The sequence below is a fragment of the Panthera uncia genome, chromosome D1, assembly GCF_023721935.1.
Source record: "Panthera uncia isolate 11264 chromosome D1, Puncia_PCG_1.0, whole genome shotgun sequence".
Classification (NCBI taxonomy): domain Eukaryota; kingdom Metazoa; phylum Chordata; class Mammalia; order Carnivora; family Felidae; genus Panthera; species Panthera uncia.
The window spans coordinates 24,351,355-24,370,237 of NC_064808.1; the positions used below are offsets into that span (position 1 = coordinate 24,351,355).

At 40.8% G+C, this 18,883-nt stretch overlaps 1 protein-coding gene across 3 annotated transcripts in view; it reads right to left on the reverse strand.

Moving 5' to 3' along the window:
* TRIM44 (tripartite motif containing 44) overlaps positions 1–18,883 on the reverse strand; it is a 110,247-nt gene that overhangs the window by 81,063 nt on the left and 10,301 nt on the right. Inside the window, exons 2-3 of one of the 3 annotated variants that reach the window (XM_049648196.1) lie at positions 5,812–5,889; positions 1,073–1,303 (exon numbers count right to left, since the gene is read on the reverse strand). In XM_049648196.1, the coding sequence (XP_049504153.1) occupies positions 1,190–1,303; positions 5,812–5,889 (192 nt within the window). In that variant the 3' untranslated portion in view covers positions 1,073–1,189. Of the gene's footprint in view, positions 1–1,072; positions 1,304–5,811; positions 5,890–11,279; positions 11,661–18,883 lie in introns of those variants that run through there. The other 2 variants (XM_049648188.1, XM_049648205.1) reach the window with 2 other exon arrangements.

Below are 18,883 nucleotides of genomic sequence, written 5' to 3' on the forward strand. Positions count from 1 at the left end.
CACTCGGGGCGCCTGGGTGGCGCAGTCGGCTAAGCGTCCGACTTCAGCCAGGTCACGATCTCGCGGTCCGTGAGTTCGAGCCCCGCGTCAGGCTCTGGGCTGATGGCTCAGAGCCTGGAGCCTGTTTCCGATTCTGTGTCTCCCTCTCTCTCTGCCCCTCCCCCGTTCATGCTCTGTCTCTCTCTGTGCCAAAAATAAATAAAAAACGTTGAAAAAAAAAAAAATAAAAAAAAAAAAAAAAAGAGGCACTCGAAGCTTACAAACCAATGCAAATAGCATAAGGCTTTTTCCTTTCTTTTTGATGCTTGTCTGTTTTCCACGTTTTTCTACAGAGAGAATGTATTATTTTGATAACTGGCGGACAGGGAAAAAGGGAAGCTGTCTCGCTTTGTTTTGATAAAGGCAGGGGGACAGTGAAGGAGGATAAAGAGCATGCTTCTCCTCTTTCTGCTACTCAAGTGTCCACAGAGGAAGAAAAGGGCCACGTTTGTTTCTCAGTGGATTCTAGGCCTCAGAGCCTAGATCGGACCTGAGAAAGCACAGGCATTTTTCCCACTTGGTGTTCTACATCAATAACAGGCAAATGCTGAAACACCAGCCTGGGTTCTTCATTTAGTCAGGGCTAAATGCTCCAGGCTGTCATGGCTCCTTTGCCACCTCCCAGTACTTGTTGTTGGAAAAGGCCATCTTCCAGTCCTCGGACCCTGGGGCTGTAGGCTGCAGGACCCGGTAAAGGCAGGTAAAAGAAGAATGTGAGGGAAAAATAGTCAGTGAAGAGTCATACTGCTAAGGACGATAGCACATCTATCTACGTTTACTCATCCGTGGGTTCAACAACCGTGTGTGGGGTAAGAACAGGAAGCACCCCAATGTGGAGTCCTGCTCCCATCACTTACTAGCAAGCTATTTAACCCCGCTAAGTCTCAGATTGCTTACCCATAGAACAGGGCAAAGGATAGTATTTCTTTTCATACTGTTGTTGTAATAGATAATGTGTATCTATTACTATGGCCAGGTACCCGACTAGGGCTTGAGGGTACAGAGATAAAAAACACAACAAAACACTTCAAGATTACTACTTACAACTTCCTTTATTTTTTATGAAAAGTGCAGAAATAGGTCAGTAATTCTAATTGCTTTCCAACCAAAGAATCACTTTTGAATGAATCATCTTGATAACTGAGGCATCTCAATTCTCTGCTTCAGTTGGCTGAATAAACACTGTCCCAGTGAATGCTTCTGTCTTAGGGCAGGGCAAGGACCAGCACCGAGACCTGGCTTGACCCTGGTAAATAACAAGACACTAACAACGGGAATTTAAGTTAGATTTTGCTTACATCCATTTCTATTTGTACATGCCAAACCTACCATTTTAACAAGAGTCTGATTAGCACAGTAGAGTGAAGGACTGGGCTCTGTTCCATTCAATGATATCAGCTACTAAAATGGACTGCAAAGTTCTCTTGCAATTATAAAATGCTATGTAAATGCTAACTAAAAATAGGACAATTCTCAGATATATTTAATTTCACGTGGCCAGACAATTCTTTGGTTTCACACTTTAGTACGAACACCTTTAGAAACTGAAGAAAATACAAAAAAACAAACAAAAAAAACCCCTGTTATGCTTTAGGCAGTCTTAGTATGGCTAGCTCCCATGTTTAATCCCACTCCAGTCTGAAAGAATGTGAGCCATTTGGCTTGAGTTTAAGGCACTTTTTTGAGAATAACTTCTTAAAGATTAGTATGATTTTTTGAGACACAACTGTGTTTTTAACTACTTGTTTCAAGCACACCAGACATAGGAAACAATGAACAGCGCATCTTAGATGGAAAGAAAAGCAATCAATACTAATAGAGAAAGCCACTAATAGAGTGGCTGTTATTAACTGCATAATAAGAGGTTAGTTGGACTGAGTTTAGCATGTTATCCTTTTGGTTCAATGTTTTCTGAGAGGCTGGACAGGGGGAAGAAAGGGAAAGGAATCAATGTGTTTTCTGAGTTTTAGTTTCTTCTGGGTAGGCTATGAAAGATTATTGCATAGTCACTTCATAGGAGAGCTGTGAAGAACTCAAAATGTTTTCAAGCTGTTAAAAATCCAGGTGTGGATGGACACGGACACAAGGACACAAGGACACAAGGACACAAGAACACACGGACGGACACACACACACACACACACACACACACACACACGATTAACTACATCTTTTAATTTCCCTGAAGTCTAACATAAAAATAAGAAATCTACAGATAAAAATCGTGCTTTGTGCAATAAATGTTTCTGAAAAGTAGGACTGAAAAAAAATTTGTTTGCAAACTGGTTCGTATCAAACACATCAGGATGCCTTATTATTTAAAAGACCACTTCCAATGAAACAAACTAAAGATTGCTTGTTACTAAAAATATTCTCTTTCCATTGTAAACAAAGTTCTAGATCCCCAGAGATATGCACCCTTAAAACAGGGCTCACCATAGCAACATGCATGCACACAACTTAAGGTTCTGTGCCTTACTTCCCAACCGCCACTGGCTCTGATTCCTGTCCTCAGGCTCACCCCTAGTGGCTAGAAATTTGGTGTCCCCTGATGTTCCTCTGGTTTTAGAACTCAGCCCACTCCTGTACCATGGCATGAGCCTCCGTCACCCTCTTAAATCCTGACCAGAACTCTTCTCCCTCTTTCGGGCCTTGGTGTTTCTCTGCTGGACATGGTGCCTTACAGGAATCCTGTCCTCTCAGGCAGCCTCGGTGTACCTCCCTCTCCTCTCCTCTGCCCCCTCAGCTCAATTTGTTTGTTTTCTAAGTCTGAAGTTTTATGTATCTCATTTTTTTTTTGAAGTTGAAATCGCTTAGATTTATTTATAAGGGCTCTTCTGGCCATCTGCTGAAAGGAATGAAAAAAAATCAAAACAAGAGGGAAGGAAAATCACTAAGGTCCACCATAGTCTCTAATCACCACAGACCCACTGAATCAGCAACCATGGGGGGTGGGCCCAGCACTCTGTATTTTATAAGTCCTCCAGGTGATTTTTAAAACATTAAAGGTTAAGAACCACTGGTCTGAAAGAAAAAGGGGCATCAGACAAATATTTAGGACAAAATGAGGCTTCTCATTCAGAATAATTAAGTCTACATTATTGATACAGAAGTATACCCAAGATATTCTGTGTAGTAAAACCACAGGTATAGTATATTTCTTGTAAAAAAATCTTAGAAGTATATTTCCACATGGAAAAACTGTCTAGAAGGTTACACACCAAACTGTTAGTAGTGGTTAGCTTGGGGGAGATTCACTTGACTTTTCCTTTATGGATATCTGTATTTTTTAATCTATAAGCATATATTATTTTATAATTTTAAAAAATGGTTAATCTAGTCATCTTCCACTTCTCTCTGACAAAACTCAGAGGTAAAAATTAACTCACTCCCCTGTAGATTTCAGTGTCTGGACTAATGAAGCTTTGTGATGCTTTAGGGAATTCTAGAGGAAGTGAGGCAGAGATAGTGCTCAGTGCTCCATGACTCAAATCAGTGCTTCTATGAAAAGCTCCTGTGCCAGGAAATGACAGGTCATAAAGCCTGAGAGATTCTGTCCCTCTTAAATAGGCCACCTTAAAAAAGATATGGTGGAGTTCTGAGGGAAAGCAGAACAAACTAAAAACTTCTCTCAGAAGACGACTATTTATTTGTTGCAAAAATGATATATATAGTGTCCCATTTCCCACACACCCCCCTTAGTGATCTGACATTCATTCTGCAATTACAGTGGTCCTTCTTCAAGCTAGCTCTGGGTCCATATAGAATATGTATACAGGAAACTGGAATGGGGCTTGAAAATAAAATAGATTGGTGGAAATAATCTGGGACAAGATAAAGAGAAGATAAGAGAGGTGAGTGTGTATGCACATATCCAAGATCAAGTCTGGTCCTAACAAATATCCTTTAGCTTATGATGCATCATGGGAAAATCCTGAGGCTTCCAGGAGTTGCTCCCATGGGACCACTCAATTTTTTCACCTCTGGCAAGCTTCCCATTAGAAGCACTATATGCATCCATAAAGGACCCCAAAGCACTTTACTTGTATTATCATCATGCACAGAAGCCACTCAATGTAATCTGTACACGTCCTCTTGCTCCATCACTGCCCACAAGCATGTGGGTGTGGCAGAAACAGAAAACACAGTTGTCTCCTTCAGGATAGACGTTGCCCCAGAAACCAGAGAAACTCAGTTAAAAAAAAAAAAAAAGCTTTCAGTAATCTTTAATAATTAATTAGGTCATCTTCACTTAAAGAAAACTACTCATACCAGGGGTCTTTCTACTCTGAGCTAAGAAAATTGATGAAGGCCACCCCGATATTTTTCTATCAAGATCCTCTCTATCTCTGGAACCCTAACTATACCAGAAGATAAGAGATATTACCAACGTTCCAATACTGTCGATGCTATATGAAGAGAAAATTATTTTGCAGATTCAGGACCACAGCCACCTTTTGAAAAGCCTGTCATTGTCTGTGACTCTGCCCTGATAGTGTTTCCGATTAGAAAATCGAGGCACAATGTGATTAGAGGATAGAAAGGAGGGCTTGGTCTGCAGCATGACATAAAAGAAAGAGCACAGCTACTGGAGTCAGTATCAATCGCAGCTTTAAATTATACTAGATTCAGGGCAAATGGCCCTAACCTCCCTAAGCCTCAGTGTCTTTATCAATAAAATGGGAATAATAAGCTACTCTACCAGGTTGTTGCAAAAATCACAAGAATTTAATTCAGGGGGAATAAGAAGCGTTTAATGGGCAGAGAGTTTCAGTTTGGAATGATGAAGAAGTTCTGGAGATGGACGGCGGTGGTGGTGATGGTTGGACAACAATGTGAATGTACTTAATGAGACTGAACCATACAGTTAAAAATGGTTAAAGGGGTAAGTTTCATTATGTACATTGTACCACAATTTTTAAAAAAGGAATGTCAGGCTCCCAGCACAGTGTCTGGCTCCCAGTGGGTACTCAAAAAATGCTAGTCTATTCACCATATGAAGAACTTTAAATAAAAAAAATAAAAAAATAAAAAAAAAAAAGGTAGGGGATACAAAACGTGAAACAAAATTGTGCTCTTTTCCCTATTTAATTGTGAGAGGCTCTGATTGTCAGGAGAGCCAGCTGGCATCGATACCAAGTAGTGCCACAGTAAGTCTCCGGGTAGGAGAAGGGAGGCTGTGTTAGTCATAATCCCTCCGGCATGTTCCGTTCCCAGTCCACCCCCACCCTGGTATGGAATCTCCCAGAATATCAATCCTACAGCTCCTAACATCTTGCAAAGAAAGCTGGGAAGCTGAAACCATTTCCCAGACCAGACTCGAGGTCATGAGGACAAAAGCATTCGCAGTGGCAGCTGGTTCCTGTAAGTGGCAGAGAGACAAGATGTGAGTGCTGAACACCAACTGGAAAAGTCTGGAGCCTGTTCCAGTCCCCAGCATTAAGCTGATCAGTACCTCGGATGCCTTTGGCTGAATTAAATGGGCACAAAGGACAGTAGTCTCAAAGGCCTGTTAAAGGAAGATTAAAAATGCACTTGTCTGCAGTTCAGAGAAAACAATTAATGATTATGTGTTTTAAGTCATAAAACAGAGAAGGGAAAAAACAGATGACTTATCTCCAGGCATATGAGAACAATGCTTCTGATAGGCAGACTTAATTAGATCTTGATGCGACGTTCAGATAGATGATCATTAACATCCCTAGAACTTAGCTCAAGGAGAACGAAATACTTGGAGTACCAATACCAGATCAATTCCAAAACAATACTTACTTTAGGATCTGAGCTCTTGAACTTTAACCTTTCCACCAACTCTATCATAGCCGCCTTCAGTCCGCCAGAGTCTTTGCTCTAGAAGAAAGAAAAGTCAGGGGTCATTAGACAGTGTTTTGTTGCTCTTTCAAACACAAATAGCATTTCATGGGACAATGAAATGGAAAGCAATTTTTTCTTCTTATTAGCCAAGAGAACTAAACGACTAAGGAAAGCTGCACTGTCCCTCTTCCTCTATTGGACAAAGAGGGTCGGGACATAAATTGCCCACTGACCTGAGAGAACTACTGGAATGAAAACTAAATGCAATTTGTACAGGCTGACACATTGCTTCATCTTAGGGTTCAACTGCGCCAGTGCTCACTGAGGGCTGAGGGTCTGAAAAGAGATTTTGATCTGGGATGTCCATTTTATGACTTAGTGGTTTTTATTTTGAACTTCTACATGCCAATTACAGAAGTATACAGTATTAAATATTCTTGTAAAAATAAAAACAAAGAAAATGTCCCGAGATTTCAAATGGTATTACAGTGTGCTGTTGAGTACAGGCTTTTGAGTCAGACATGTAAGGTTTCAAATTTGGGGTCTGTCATTAACTAGTTGACTAACCTCAGATAAATTACTTTCTCAAAACCTTCTCCCCTTCTATAAATGGGAATAATAAGCAGCATTATTTTGAGACTTCACTAGAACAGTGTAAAGGTATTTGCCCAGTATGTGGCACTTAGTAAGTGCTCAATAAATGTCTGTTATTATTGTTATTTCATTAGAATGATTAGAGTAACACAATCCAAGAGAAATGTAATGTAAGCCATAAATGCAAGCCACATATGTAATTTTAAGAGTTCTAGTAGCCACAGGGGCGCCTGGGTGGCTCAGTTGGTTAAGCTCAGACTTCGGCCTAGGTCATGATCTCGCAATTCGTGAGTTCGAGCCCCGTGTCAGGCTCTGTGCTGACAGCTCGGAGCCTGGAGCCTGCTTCAGATTCTGTGTCTCCCTCTCTCTCTCTGCCCCTCCCCTGCTCATGCTGTCTCTCTCTCTCTCTCAAAAATAAATAAATGTTAAAAAAAAAAAAAAAGAGTTCTAGTAGCCACAAAAATAAAGTGAACTTAATTCTAGTATATTTAACTCAGAATACCCAAAATATTATCACTGCAACATGTAATTTCAACATGAGATATTTTATACATATTTTTCATACTAAGTCTTTGAAATCTAGTGTGTATTTCACAAATGCAGCCCAATTCAATTTGGACAAGCCACATTTCAAGTCCTCGAAAACTATAGATAGCTAGTAAGTACTGTGTTGGTCAACACAGACTCAGTGAATGGACTCTACAGGCACACAGCCTGGACTCAAGTCCCAACTCTACCACTGGCTGTGTGACCCAAGGCAACTTAGCCTCTCTACGCTTCTATTTCTTTACCTGTATAACACGAAGCTAGTAACAATACTTGCTTCATGGGGTTATATCAAGATTAAATGAACTAGTATACGTTAAGGTGCTTAGAAAAGGACTTGGAACATGGTAAATGCAACAGATACATGAGACACTTTTATTATTGTTGTCTATCTGCCTCATAATGTTTTAAACTCCTTAAGGGTAAGAACTACATCCATCGCTGCATCTATGCCCAGCATCAAGAAGGGTTTGAAAAAGTCTACTGAACAAATGAATGAATATGCAATCTGAAAAAAAATGACCTAATTATAATACATGTGTAGCACACTCTAAAATCACATAAATTAGCTTATTTTATCTCAACTCCTTTGTGGGGTACGGTAGGATCATCACCCACATTTTACCAGTGAAGAAAAGGAAGCATGAGGAAGTAAAATGATGGTCATTTTTATGGGGAAAAGGATAATAAAGAGGTACAATATAAACAAACACTACAAATATCTGTTACTCAAAATTGGTCTCAGAATCAGTGATATTTTCCAAATTTGCAGAACCAATTCCAATTCCTCTAAAACAGGCAATACGCAGTAAGACCCCTTAAAGTAGATTAAAATAGACTAAAGGCTCAATGTTTTTTCCCCTCTAACTCTCTTTCTCTTCCAAGTCTATCCAGTAAAAGCCTGGTGTAATACGACTAGACTGGTATCTGCTTTAGATGTGCTCTCTAAACACAGAATAGTTGACATTCCCATCCTAGCTGTGGTTCTAAATTTTAATAATTTGTAGTTTTAAAATGATGGTTCACAACTCTCCAAATTTCATCACCAATTTAAATCCTTAATCTCTGTGGTCTCACAGCAGACAGTTGGGAAAAGGAATCCAGAGGTCACATACCAGAGAGTTGGGTGAGACCGAAATACCTAAAAAAGGGTTAAGTCGCCAGACACAATCCTGCTTTTATGAGATGATCAAACAATAAAGCCTGTCTGGTGATATCATTTCTCTAACCTGCTTCTCATTGGCTGAACAAGCAGGTCACTTGTCCCTGGAAAGCTCTCTTCCCCCACATCCCAGCTGCCAGCGCCCAATTTAAGCTCTTAAGCAAGAGCCCTGATATATTATGACTTCCCCCCCGGCTCTAGACAACAGAAAGGAATGCACCAAAACTGTGCCTTAAAACATTCAGAAAAGAAATGGAACGACGAAGGAATCCCTAAGAAGCAGACAGCCCCTTTGCAGGCAGACGTGCCTTGTGTGGAGAGATAAGGGAACCCTTAGCTTTCTCTCATAAAAATACAGTGTGTCAGCAGAATCCTTCCTCCTCTTCACCAAGCATCAGCAGCACTGCCTACCCAGGGGAGAGACAGAGGAAGATGCACAGATATTCTCCTTTCAGGAAATTCACCCATTCCACCCCCACCCCACTCTTTTTGAGAATTATTCTCAGAGATTAACTGGGGTCTATATTGAGCCAGCTATACTCAGCCTCTAAATGGGTGGTGAAGAAAACATGCCCCAATGGCTTCCCCCCCCCCCCCCCCATTAAAATAAGCAGATGGTTAGAAGGGAGAGGCTCCTCTGGGCAGACCTGCCCCCAACAGCTGCAAGGCTGGGGCAAAAGTCCAAGTGGAAGACCCTGTCCCCAGATTCACCTCGTTTCTTTCCCCACACACCAGCCCCTTCCTGCACCTGAAAAAGCCTTGTGCACAGATGTGAAAACTAGTGCACCCAAGCTCTGGGAACATCTCTCTCAAGGAGTTACCCTTGGCCACATCTGGGATCTAGTTACACACATTCAGGGGTAGAATCTAACGGCTTGATCCATCTTCGGAGGAACAGACTCAGAAAGAGGCTCTACAGGCCTCGAAAGCAGATTCAAGATATTTCATCAGGTAATTCTTGAGTCCTGGATACTTGGGAGAGTAGTCACGAAGGGGATGGCGAAAGGAAGGGCCCTCTACAGCATGCTACGTAGGGTAGAAACACAGGGTTATCTAGGTCTGAGGTGGCATTTGAATTTGCATGTCCCCAAAGCATAGAGTAGTATGTTTTAGTTAATCATCTGTTTGCAAAAGGTAACCAGGATAGGAAACTATACCCTCATACTTCCCTACTGTGGGGGGAGAGAACTACTGCCTATGAAGCTGTGTTCTATTTGAGAAGTGGACCATAACAGTAAGAATAGGCAGGCTAATTCTAACCCTGTAGATATCTGGTTCCATAAATGGCCAGATTCTACTGTGTCACTCCTGTAGCAGGCATTTTGAGTGGCAAAGTGAGAGTCTCCTGATACTGCTCTCCTCCACCTCCATCCCACCCAATACCTTCCAAGAACACAGGAGTTCAATGTAAGCGTATCTTGTTTACACATCTCTCTCCTTCCCTGAAAGAATGTAGAACACAAGAGACAATTGCTATGTTGTGACACCCGACTCTTAGAGTTTGATCAATCTGTGGAGAGTAACATCCTTCAGAAAAGTCAGCTCATAAGGGTGAGTCATAATAAAGCCAAAGAAAGGAAAAATGCCTTACACTGGAAGGTGTTCTTTACTCTCCAAAGCACTTTCATATGCTCTTTCATTGGCATTTCACAATAGACTTAAAAACTAGTATACTCGCACTTCACAGCCAAGAAAATGGCTCGTGGAAATCAAATGAGGAACCCAAAAATCACACAGCTCATACACTTTGTCAATGGCATTTCACAGTGACACAGTAACTAAGAGGTGCTATGTTCTCACTTTACAATGGTGAAAAAATGGTTCTGTGGAAGTCAAATGAATACCCAAATGATGCCCCCAAATCACAAAGCTAGTCAGTAGCAAAACCAGGATCAGAATGATTCAAATGAAAAAGATTGAGATATATATATAACAGAAGAGATTGGTGTCAAGAATACCTAAGAAAATACAAAAGGGATTCCTATAAACAAGTAAAAGTCAAATATGCCCCAGAGAAATCCAAACATAGGATAAGAACATAACAGAAATGTAGAATGGCTAATAAACATCTGAAAAGATGTAAAAGATGCTCAAACTTCTTGCAATTAACATATTTTTTATTCATCACATTGAAAAAAAGTTCTGGGGGTGCCTGGGTGGCTCAGTGGGTTAAGCGTCAGACTCGTGAGCTCAGCTCAGGTCATGATCTCGTGGTTCAGGAGTCAGGCCCACATTGGGCTTTGCACTGATGGCGCAGGGCCTGCTTGAGAGTCTGTTTTCTTCTCTCTGCTTCTTCTCTACATGTGCACTTGCTCTCTCTCAAAATAAATAAATAAACTTAAAAAACTGATAATACGAAGCGATGAGGGGCTTTGGTGAAACTAGGAACTCTGCTACATACCTGGATTCAAGGCAAGACATAATGATTTTTTTTTTTTTAAAAACCTTGCAAAAGGAAACATAGTATACCTATCATTTATTTAAAAACAAACAAAACTATTACTTTTTATGGGTGCTATGTATGTATGTAAAAGACCTGAAAGAAATGACTGCAGGTGCTGGTATTGCAGATAGTAGTAGGAAGGGTCGTACATTTAGCTAAACGTATTCCTATTGTCTATTTAAGATTTAGTATCCATAAAGGTGGGAGTGAGGGAGGGAGGATAGGCCTACAGCTTAAGTACCTCTCTACATGAGTTTGCTTAAATAAATACTAGGGCACTGTTCCCCTTATACTGCAAACATATGAATCAGCAGGTAATAGGTTTCTTTACCTGGTGTTCATGTAACGATTCCAGGGAGTTAGAAATCCCTAAAATTGTATGCAAAATTTGGAATGTACTGCACTTTTCTAGGGAAAGGGGCTTAGTTTTCCTCAGAGCACCAAAAAAGTTTAACTTTCCTAGTGCAAAGACAATTGCACACAAAGAAAGAAGACCCAGGTTCTAGTCCTACTTCTGCTACTAACCACAGTGTGAGCCTGGGAAAGTCATTTTATATCTTTGGGTTTCTGTTTCTCAATATGTGAATAAAGAAAATGGACCAAATCAGAATCTACAAATTTGTAGCCTGCAGCCTACAGAATTTTTTTTTTTTTTTTTTTTTTACTTTTTAGAGTGCTGTCCCACATAGCATACTGGGAATTTTAAATTAGTTGCCAGCATTTAAAAATCAGGAGATAAGCTAGAATCGTGTTCTTTGGAAAATCTAAAAGACCTGATTTATACTGGGCTTCCATTCTCATATAGCAGCAACCGGCTGAGTAAGGACCAGCTATCTGCCTTCTACCAGGCAAGCTCTCTCCAGTTTGCCATAGTCACCCTCATTGGCTTCTCTCATTTACATTACCTTCCTGGTCCTGCAGACATCTGAAGTGGCTGTCCCTGGAGGCAACACTGAAAAGTTCTCTACCTCTAAGGGTCCTCGTATTTGAACACCAAAAGTTGGGAGGTCTTTTCTTCACAGGGGTTGAGAACACCTCATCAACACATGTCCATCCAGTCACCTCCAAAATAAAAAAATAATGTAGCTCATTCTAATGTAAATGTCCTTTGAAAAAGCGTAAGGGCAGAAACAAAGGTGGAATACGGTAGGTGAAAGCGGCATCAGAGCTCAAGAAGTATCTCTTGACTTTTGTCTCTTGACAAGAAGTATCTCTGTAGTTTTATGGGAGTTAGTCCAGTCTAATGCCAATAACCAGCTGGACACCAAAAGAACAATCTGTCAGTAGAAATGCAAATGTTAATCACTTAAACATCCTCAACTGGTTCCTAAGTATTGACTTCTGCATTACAAAAAAATCAGAAGATACCGAGTTCAGAAAGCACACTGGCTGGCTGTTTTGGTTTTTTTCCTATCCCACTGGCCTTGTGTTGGTAACATGCTTTAAAAAAAAAAAAAAAAGGGGCGCCTGGGTGGCGCAGTCGGTTAAGCGTCCGACTTCAGCCAGGTCACGATCTCGCGGTCCGTGAGTTCGAGTCCCGCGTCAGGCTCTGGGCTGATGGCTCAGAGCCTGGAGCCTGTTTCCGATTCTGTGTCTCCCTCTCTCTGACCCTCCCCTGTTCATGCTCTGTCTCTCTCTGTCCCAAAAATAAATAAAAAAAAAAAACGTTAAAAAAAAAATAAAAAAAAAAAAAAAATCAACCCAACTTTGTTATTTTTACAAAAAGAGGTTTTTTGGGAAAAACAGTGGAAGAGGGCTAAAGACAGAATATACAACAAGTCCTCCTAAGGAGTCAAATCAGAAAGCAAAGCCTTGTCAAAAGGAAATGAAGCTGAGTTTTTGTATCACCACGCCATGCATAAAAATTCTTTACTGTCTTCGGGGCGCCTGGGTGGCGCAGTCGGTTAAGCGTCCGACTTCAGCCAGGTCACGATCTCGCGGTCCGTGAGTTCGAGCCCCGCGTCAGGCTCTGGGCTGATGGCTCGGAGCCTGGAGCCTGTTTCCGATTCTGTGTCTCCCTCTCTCTCTGCCCCTCCCCCGTTCATGCTCTGTCTCTCTCTGTCCCAAAAATAAATAAAAAACGTTGAAAAAAAAAAATTAAAAAAAAAATTCTTTACTGTCTTCAACATGACTTGATTTTCCAGCTCCAAGTCCACTCCTATGTTGGGCGACCACCTTCATACAGTTGCTCAGATCCAAAATCATTTCTTGGTCTAAGGAACCCACCACCAAGTCTTTCTAAACCTAACTCTAGAACATCTGCCGCCTCCAACTACTCTTCACCGTCCACACTACTCCTCGGGCCAAGCAGTAACACCGCCCCCGTTCTCGATACCCTACCGGCCCTTCTCCACACAGACACGGTGGTGAAACCATAAGAACACAGGCCATGTTGCTCACACCCTTTCTTAAACAGTATATGGCACTCAATCCTCATCATGGCCTACCTCATCAAGGTAATCAGACCTTATCTGTTACTATTGTTCCTTCATCCCCTACCCTTACTCATTTATTCTCCAGCCATCCTTTTTATCTTCCAGCAAGCTTATTCTGGTCTGGAGCCTCCTCACATTCTACTCCCTCCACATGAACCACTATGCCTCCAGATCTTCCCATCACTGGCTCTAACTCTACCCAAGTCACTACCCTCGAAAAACTCCTCAGATCCTTAAATAGCTTCCCTCTCATTCCCCATCCTGGTCAGTCTCCTCTCCTTCTCCTAGTTTCTTATTCACGGTATTTATCATTATTTGAAATACTATTTACTGTTGAACTTCCTCATGTCTGTTTTGCTCATACAATACGAGCTCCATGAGAGCAGGGACTTAGAACTACTTACTGTTAAATTCCCTGCTGTCCAAAAATACTCCACACCTGATTAAACGAATAGAGCAAAGAAAAAAATCATCACGCTACTAACTTTAAACACTACATAAAAACATCTCAATAAGTACTCTACCTCAAAGAACGGTGATAAAAATTAAATAAGATAACGTGGGAAGCTTATAGTAAGGAACTTAACACATATTAAGTTCTCAATAAGTTTTAGTTACTGTTGTTTGTTATTATTAATTGAATAACAACATACTGAGGGACTAGTAAGTACCAAGTACCAGACTCGAGAAGTGATAAATGGAAAAAAAATGACAAAATGATCTGTTATTAATCAAAATACTGTGTAAAATATCTAAGAGGAAAACTTCAGATAGAAGAGAAAGAACAGTTTTAGAATACTCAGAAAGTATTAAATGCTTTCATACAGAAGGTAAACATCAGAATGTGCTGGTACAACATTCAAGTTTAAATCTAAGTGGGAATAATTAAAACGTGGGAGTAGAGGCAACAGGAGGTGGTGGAAAGAACATGTACTTTGGTATCAGACCTGGATTCAAATGCTAGTCCTTCTACTTATTAGCTAGGTGACCTTCTGCAAAGCTCAAGCTCTTTGAGTATCAGTTTTTTCATCTGTAAAATGAGAACCACAATATAACTTATTGTGGGAGTTGTACCGAGATCAACTGAAATAATGAATGAAAAGCACCTGACCTAAAACCACTCAGTAACTATTATTATTATATTCTCATCTCCAGAAAGAGCCTCAAAATTCAACAGCAGACAAGAGTTTCTAGACCGCCTTAGTTTTATAACCTCAGCCAAAGATTAGCATTTTCATTCTTCGTGCACGTTAAGTCAGAGTCTACCACTCAACACAGGTTATACCCTACCAGGGTTCAGGCTGACCCAAAGAACAGAGAGGAGAGCAGAGGGGTGCCTACACTACCTCTCCCCTACTGGAGAGAAAATGGAGGCTATTTTCTAACCAGAAAGTAAAGGGTGTATTGCCTCTGCCTCCCCTCTGCTTCTATAAAAATTTCCCACAGTTCAGAATGTAAAACAGAATTTAAAGAGGACAACCAGCAAGACTTGTGAACCTAAAATTAGACCTACCAGCTGTGTTTTGGTTAGCTAGTGCATAAGGCACCAGCAGGACACTGAAACATACAGGAGCCTCTTCTCAAAGATAAGGTTTTCACCAGACTATCTTGCCACCAGAATAGAGCAGGCAGAAGGAGCAAAAGGAGAGGAGGCTGAACACTTTTCACCCAAAGAAACTTGGTGTCCAGAACTTCTACTGCTGCCAGACTAATCGGTCTGGAATTGAACTCAGAACAGAACCTTAGATGGCTTTATAATGGTAATAAGAATAAGACCTACCAATTGCTGAGGGCTTATTATATTCCAGGCACTATGCTAGCCTCTCTACATGGATGATCTTTGTTTATTTTTCACTATAACCCAATAAGGAGAAACAATTAATAGCCCATGTTACAGACGAGGAAACCAAGACTCAGAGAGGCTGAATTATCCAACACGACACAGCTAATAAGTACTCAAAAGCACAGACTGCAAAGCCAACTGATGCAAGACTGCTTGGCCCTTCATATTTATTGTCCCATTTTCCCTTAGTAACAGACCCCAGCTTTTAGCTGGACACAGCCTAGAGAAAACATCTCCCCTGCAACTAGATAAGGCCACAGGACTGAATTCTGGCCAGTGAAACATAAGCAGCAATGTATACAACTTCTAGAGGGTTTCCTTAAAATGGAGAGGCGTTCCCTTCTTCACCTTCCTGTGCCTGCTATCCTGGAACCTGGATGTGCTGGCTGGAACACCAGCAGTCAACTTGGTCCATGACAATGACTACACCCTAAAAGTAGCAGAGCAGAGCTAGAAACAGCCTAGAGTCCTAATAACTTCACAGTTCCTCCATACTAGCCTTAGACTGCTTACATCCACATCCCTTTGACACAGGAAAAATAAACATCTATCTTTTATTTTGGATTTTGCTATTATTTGGGATTCTTCCAAATTATTTCATTATTTTAGATGCAGCTGAATTAATGGAAACACTGATATACTAAATCATGCAATACTGTCTCTTTCAGTTTTTCATTGACACCCTAGGACTAGATATTTCATATCACATATTTACCAAATATTATATGTACATCTACTACTCAACAGGCACTGTGCTAGGTACTGGGAACACAAAGATAAATAACATAGAAGAGTGGCCCTAGAAGAGTTTATAACCCACATTAGACATGAAAAGATATAACACTGATACAGTACGGTATTTAATACCACAGTAAATATGCATAGGCTGTTGCTATGGGAACATAGAGAAGGGGTACCTAACAGTATCTAGTCTGTATTTACCTAGTAAAATCCTATCCATCCTTTCCACCTCGAATACCACTTCTGCCAAGAAATCTTTCCTAATTCCATGCTTACAGATGAAGTTAATTTCTCTTTTCTTTGAACCCCCATAGCATACTATTTGTACCTCTCCTCTAACATTTACACACAAACAAGCACATGAAGACTATCTCTCCTACTAGACTATAAGCTTCCTAATGTCAAAAACTTGTCTTTATTCTCAATATACATCATACAGCTCACCAAAATGACTCAAAAATTACTCAGATAAATAAGATTAACTTAAAAATACCAGTCTTTAACAATAAGCTAACTATATGCTGTAGTTTGTACACATTAAAATGAATGTCTTCTTTAATCTTTTACTGAAGTTAAAGGGTTACCCTGCTACCTGATCAAAAACTAAACACATCTGAACTAAGTTTAGCACATAATGAAATGTTGAATAAGAATATGGTTATTTGGCCTACATTATGGAGAGAGCTTTAGCATATTTGAAGAATTTTGTTTTTTTCATTCTTGATTTATTTTGTGACATCTAAAAAGGGTATCAATATTGGTATTTTTTTTCTTTGATGCCATGTTGGCTTGATCCTGATCATAGTGATACACACACACACACAAAACAAAACACACATACAAGGGATTTAAGTCTCCTAGGGCCACAGTTCTGTTTCTTCCCCCATTCTCATCTCTACCCCACATATCAGGACTGAAGCTTTCATTTCACCTATTCCTTGTATATATTCTTTCCCCTCTTCTGAGAGGTCCGTGAGCATCTGTGCTTCTTCCTGTCACATACGTTTAGACTCTGGCTCTGGATATTAAAATAACCAACAGGGACAGGAATGTGAAACTGAGCTGGTCATCTCAGGCTGAACTGTTATTTCAAGCAGAAGACACAATGAGCACTGACACAGATCCACCTCTGGCTTCTCAGTCCTGGGTCGGACGCAAGGGAAGAGAAGAAGTGGGTGCACCAGTGAATAGGCAGGGCGACTTCCATGCTACAGGCTGTAGTTAAGAGAAGCTGGTGCCACAGGCACACAGTCCTTAATTCTCAGAGGGGTTTAAGAATTATAAGACTACTGCATCAGCAACCTTACCCTGAAAAGCAATAATCTAAAAATATAAAATGCCCATTAACCCACTCTATTTTGTTTTCTGGTTTTGTTTGTAAAGTTTATTTATTTATTTTGAGAGAAAGAGAGGGAGAATCCCAAGCAGGCTCTGCACTGAAAGTGCAGACGCGGGGCTCGATCCCACGAACCATGAGCTCGTGATCTGAGCCAAGATCAAGTCAGACACTCAACCAACTGAGCCACCCAAACACCCCAACCCATTCTATTTTGATTGAAAGGTCAGGGAAGAGAAAAAGAGGGCACTGGATTCTTGGGAGAAAGAAAAGGAGAAGCCTGGACCTTTTCTGTGAAGAGTCAGCTGTTAAGACTCCTGGCTAAGCTTGCTCACTTTCCAATTGTAGGACTCTGAGCAAGTTATATGAACTCTCTATGACTAAGTTTCACTTTTCTTTAAAATAGAGATAATAATGTACCTCCAGGGTTGTTACAAGGATCAATTTAATATATATATAAAGAGCTTATAACAGTGCCTGGCACCTATTATATAACTACCAGCTATTAATCCATTCTGTCTCCCAGACACCAACAGTGGTAAGTCATCTTGATAGTGTGTACCCTTAATTCTGCGGTCTTCCTTCCCAAAACTACTAACTCCAGTCTAATCATGAGACGAACACAAGACAAATCCGAATAAAGGACATTCTACAAAATACCTGACCATTCCCAGAGATCTTGATTTGATTTCACTGGCTGGGATAGAGCCAATCCAGGTATTTTCTAAACAATCACCTCCACAGATGATTCAGAAACGTGGCACCGAGGTAAGGAACACAGTTTACTTTGTTGACCTCACCTTCTACTCCTCTTTCACTCCACTCTACTTCATAATGACCTTTTGTTGTCCCTCCAATACCCCAAGTTCACCTCTACCTTAGAACCTTTGCATTCACCATTCCTTCTACCTTAACCACTCTTCTCCCGGAATTTTTTTAATTTTTATATTACAAGGTATAATTTTCATTCTTTCATGCACAAAAAGTCCATTTCTTTAACAGGACACACTGAGATGGCTTTTTCCCTGCATTTAACCCCGCAGAAGCCCTCCAGGCTCTCTTTAATGAAGCACTGCCTTAGGGGATGTTGAATCCCCTAATAAAGTGTTGTAAAAGGGATCCCCATCAGCTCATACTCCCTCCATAGGGTAATATTTTCTCTGTGCTAACAGAACATTACAACTGCTAGAATAATGTTATTCTTCTTACTTCAAGAGTCAACTATCCCTTTATGAAAATTTATATGAACCAAAGCAATCATATCTGCCACGAATCACTGAACTTTGCAAAAGCAGTACTCAATTGGTAACACAACAGAAGAGTTTCCCTAGATCTCATAAATTCAGGTCTCTGCCCAAATGTCATATGCCCACAGATGCCTTCCATGACTACCTCATCAAAATATAACCCTCTGCTGCCATGCCACTCACTCTTTGACTACTATGACTTGACAAAGATTTCATACTACATACTACCATCCAAAATTACCTCTTTTTCTCCCCAGCTAGAGAGTAAAGTCCATGAAAGCTGGGGCCCTGTCAGTCCTCTTCACTGCAGAACTCCAAGACTTATTACAGGGTCAGAAAGTACATTTTGGAGGACAGACTCATATAGGGAATCCCAGAACTACAGGCCTCTCACAAACTTTTCACAGAACGAACCACTGGGGTGGAACTGGTAGGAAGCCATTCTCTTTACCTTAATCTTAGTTTGTCTTATTCTAAACAAATAAATAAGACACTGAACCACTACACAGCTAATGCTTCATGGTTTTATTAGAAGTTAGCCCAAGGGTGCCTGGGTGGCTCAGTCGGTTAAGCATCCGACTTCAGCTCAGGTCATAATCTCGTGATTTGTGAGTTCAAGCCCCACGACAGGCTTTGTGCTGACGGCTCAGAGCCTGGAGCCTGCTTCAGATTCTGTCTCCCTC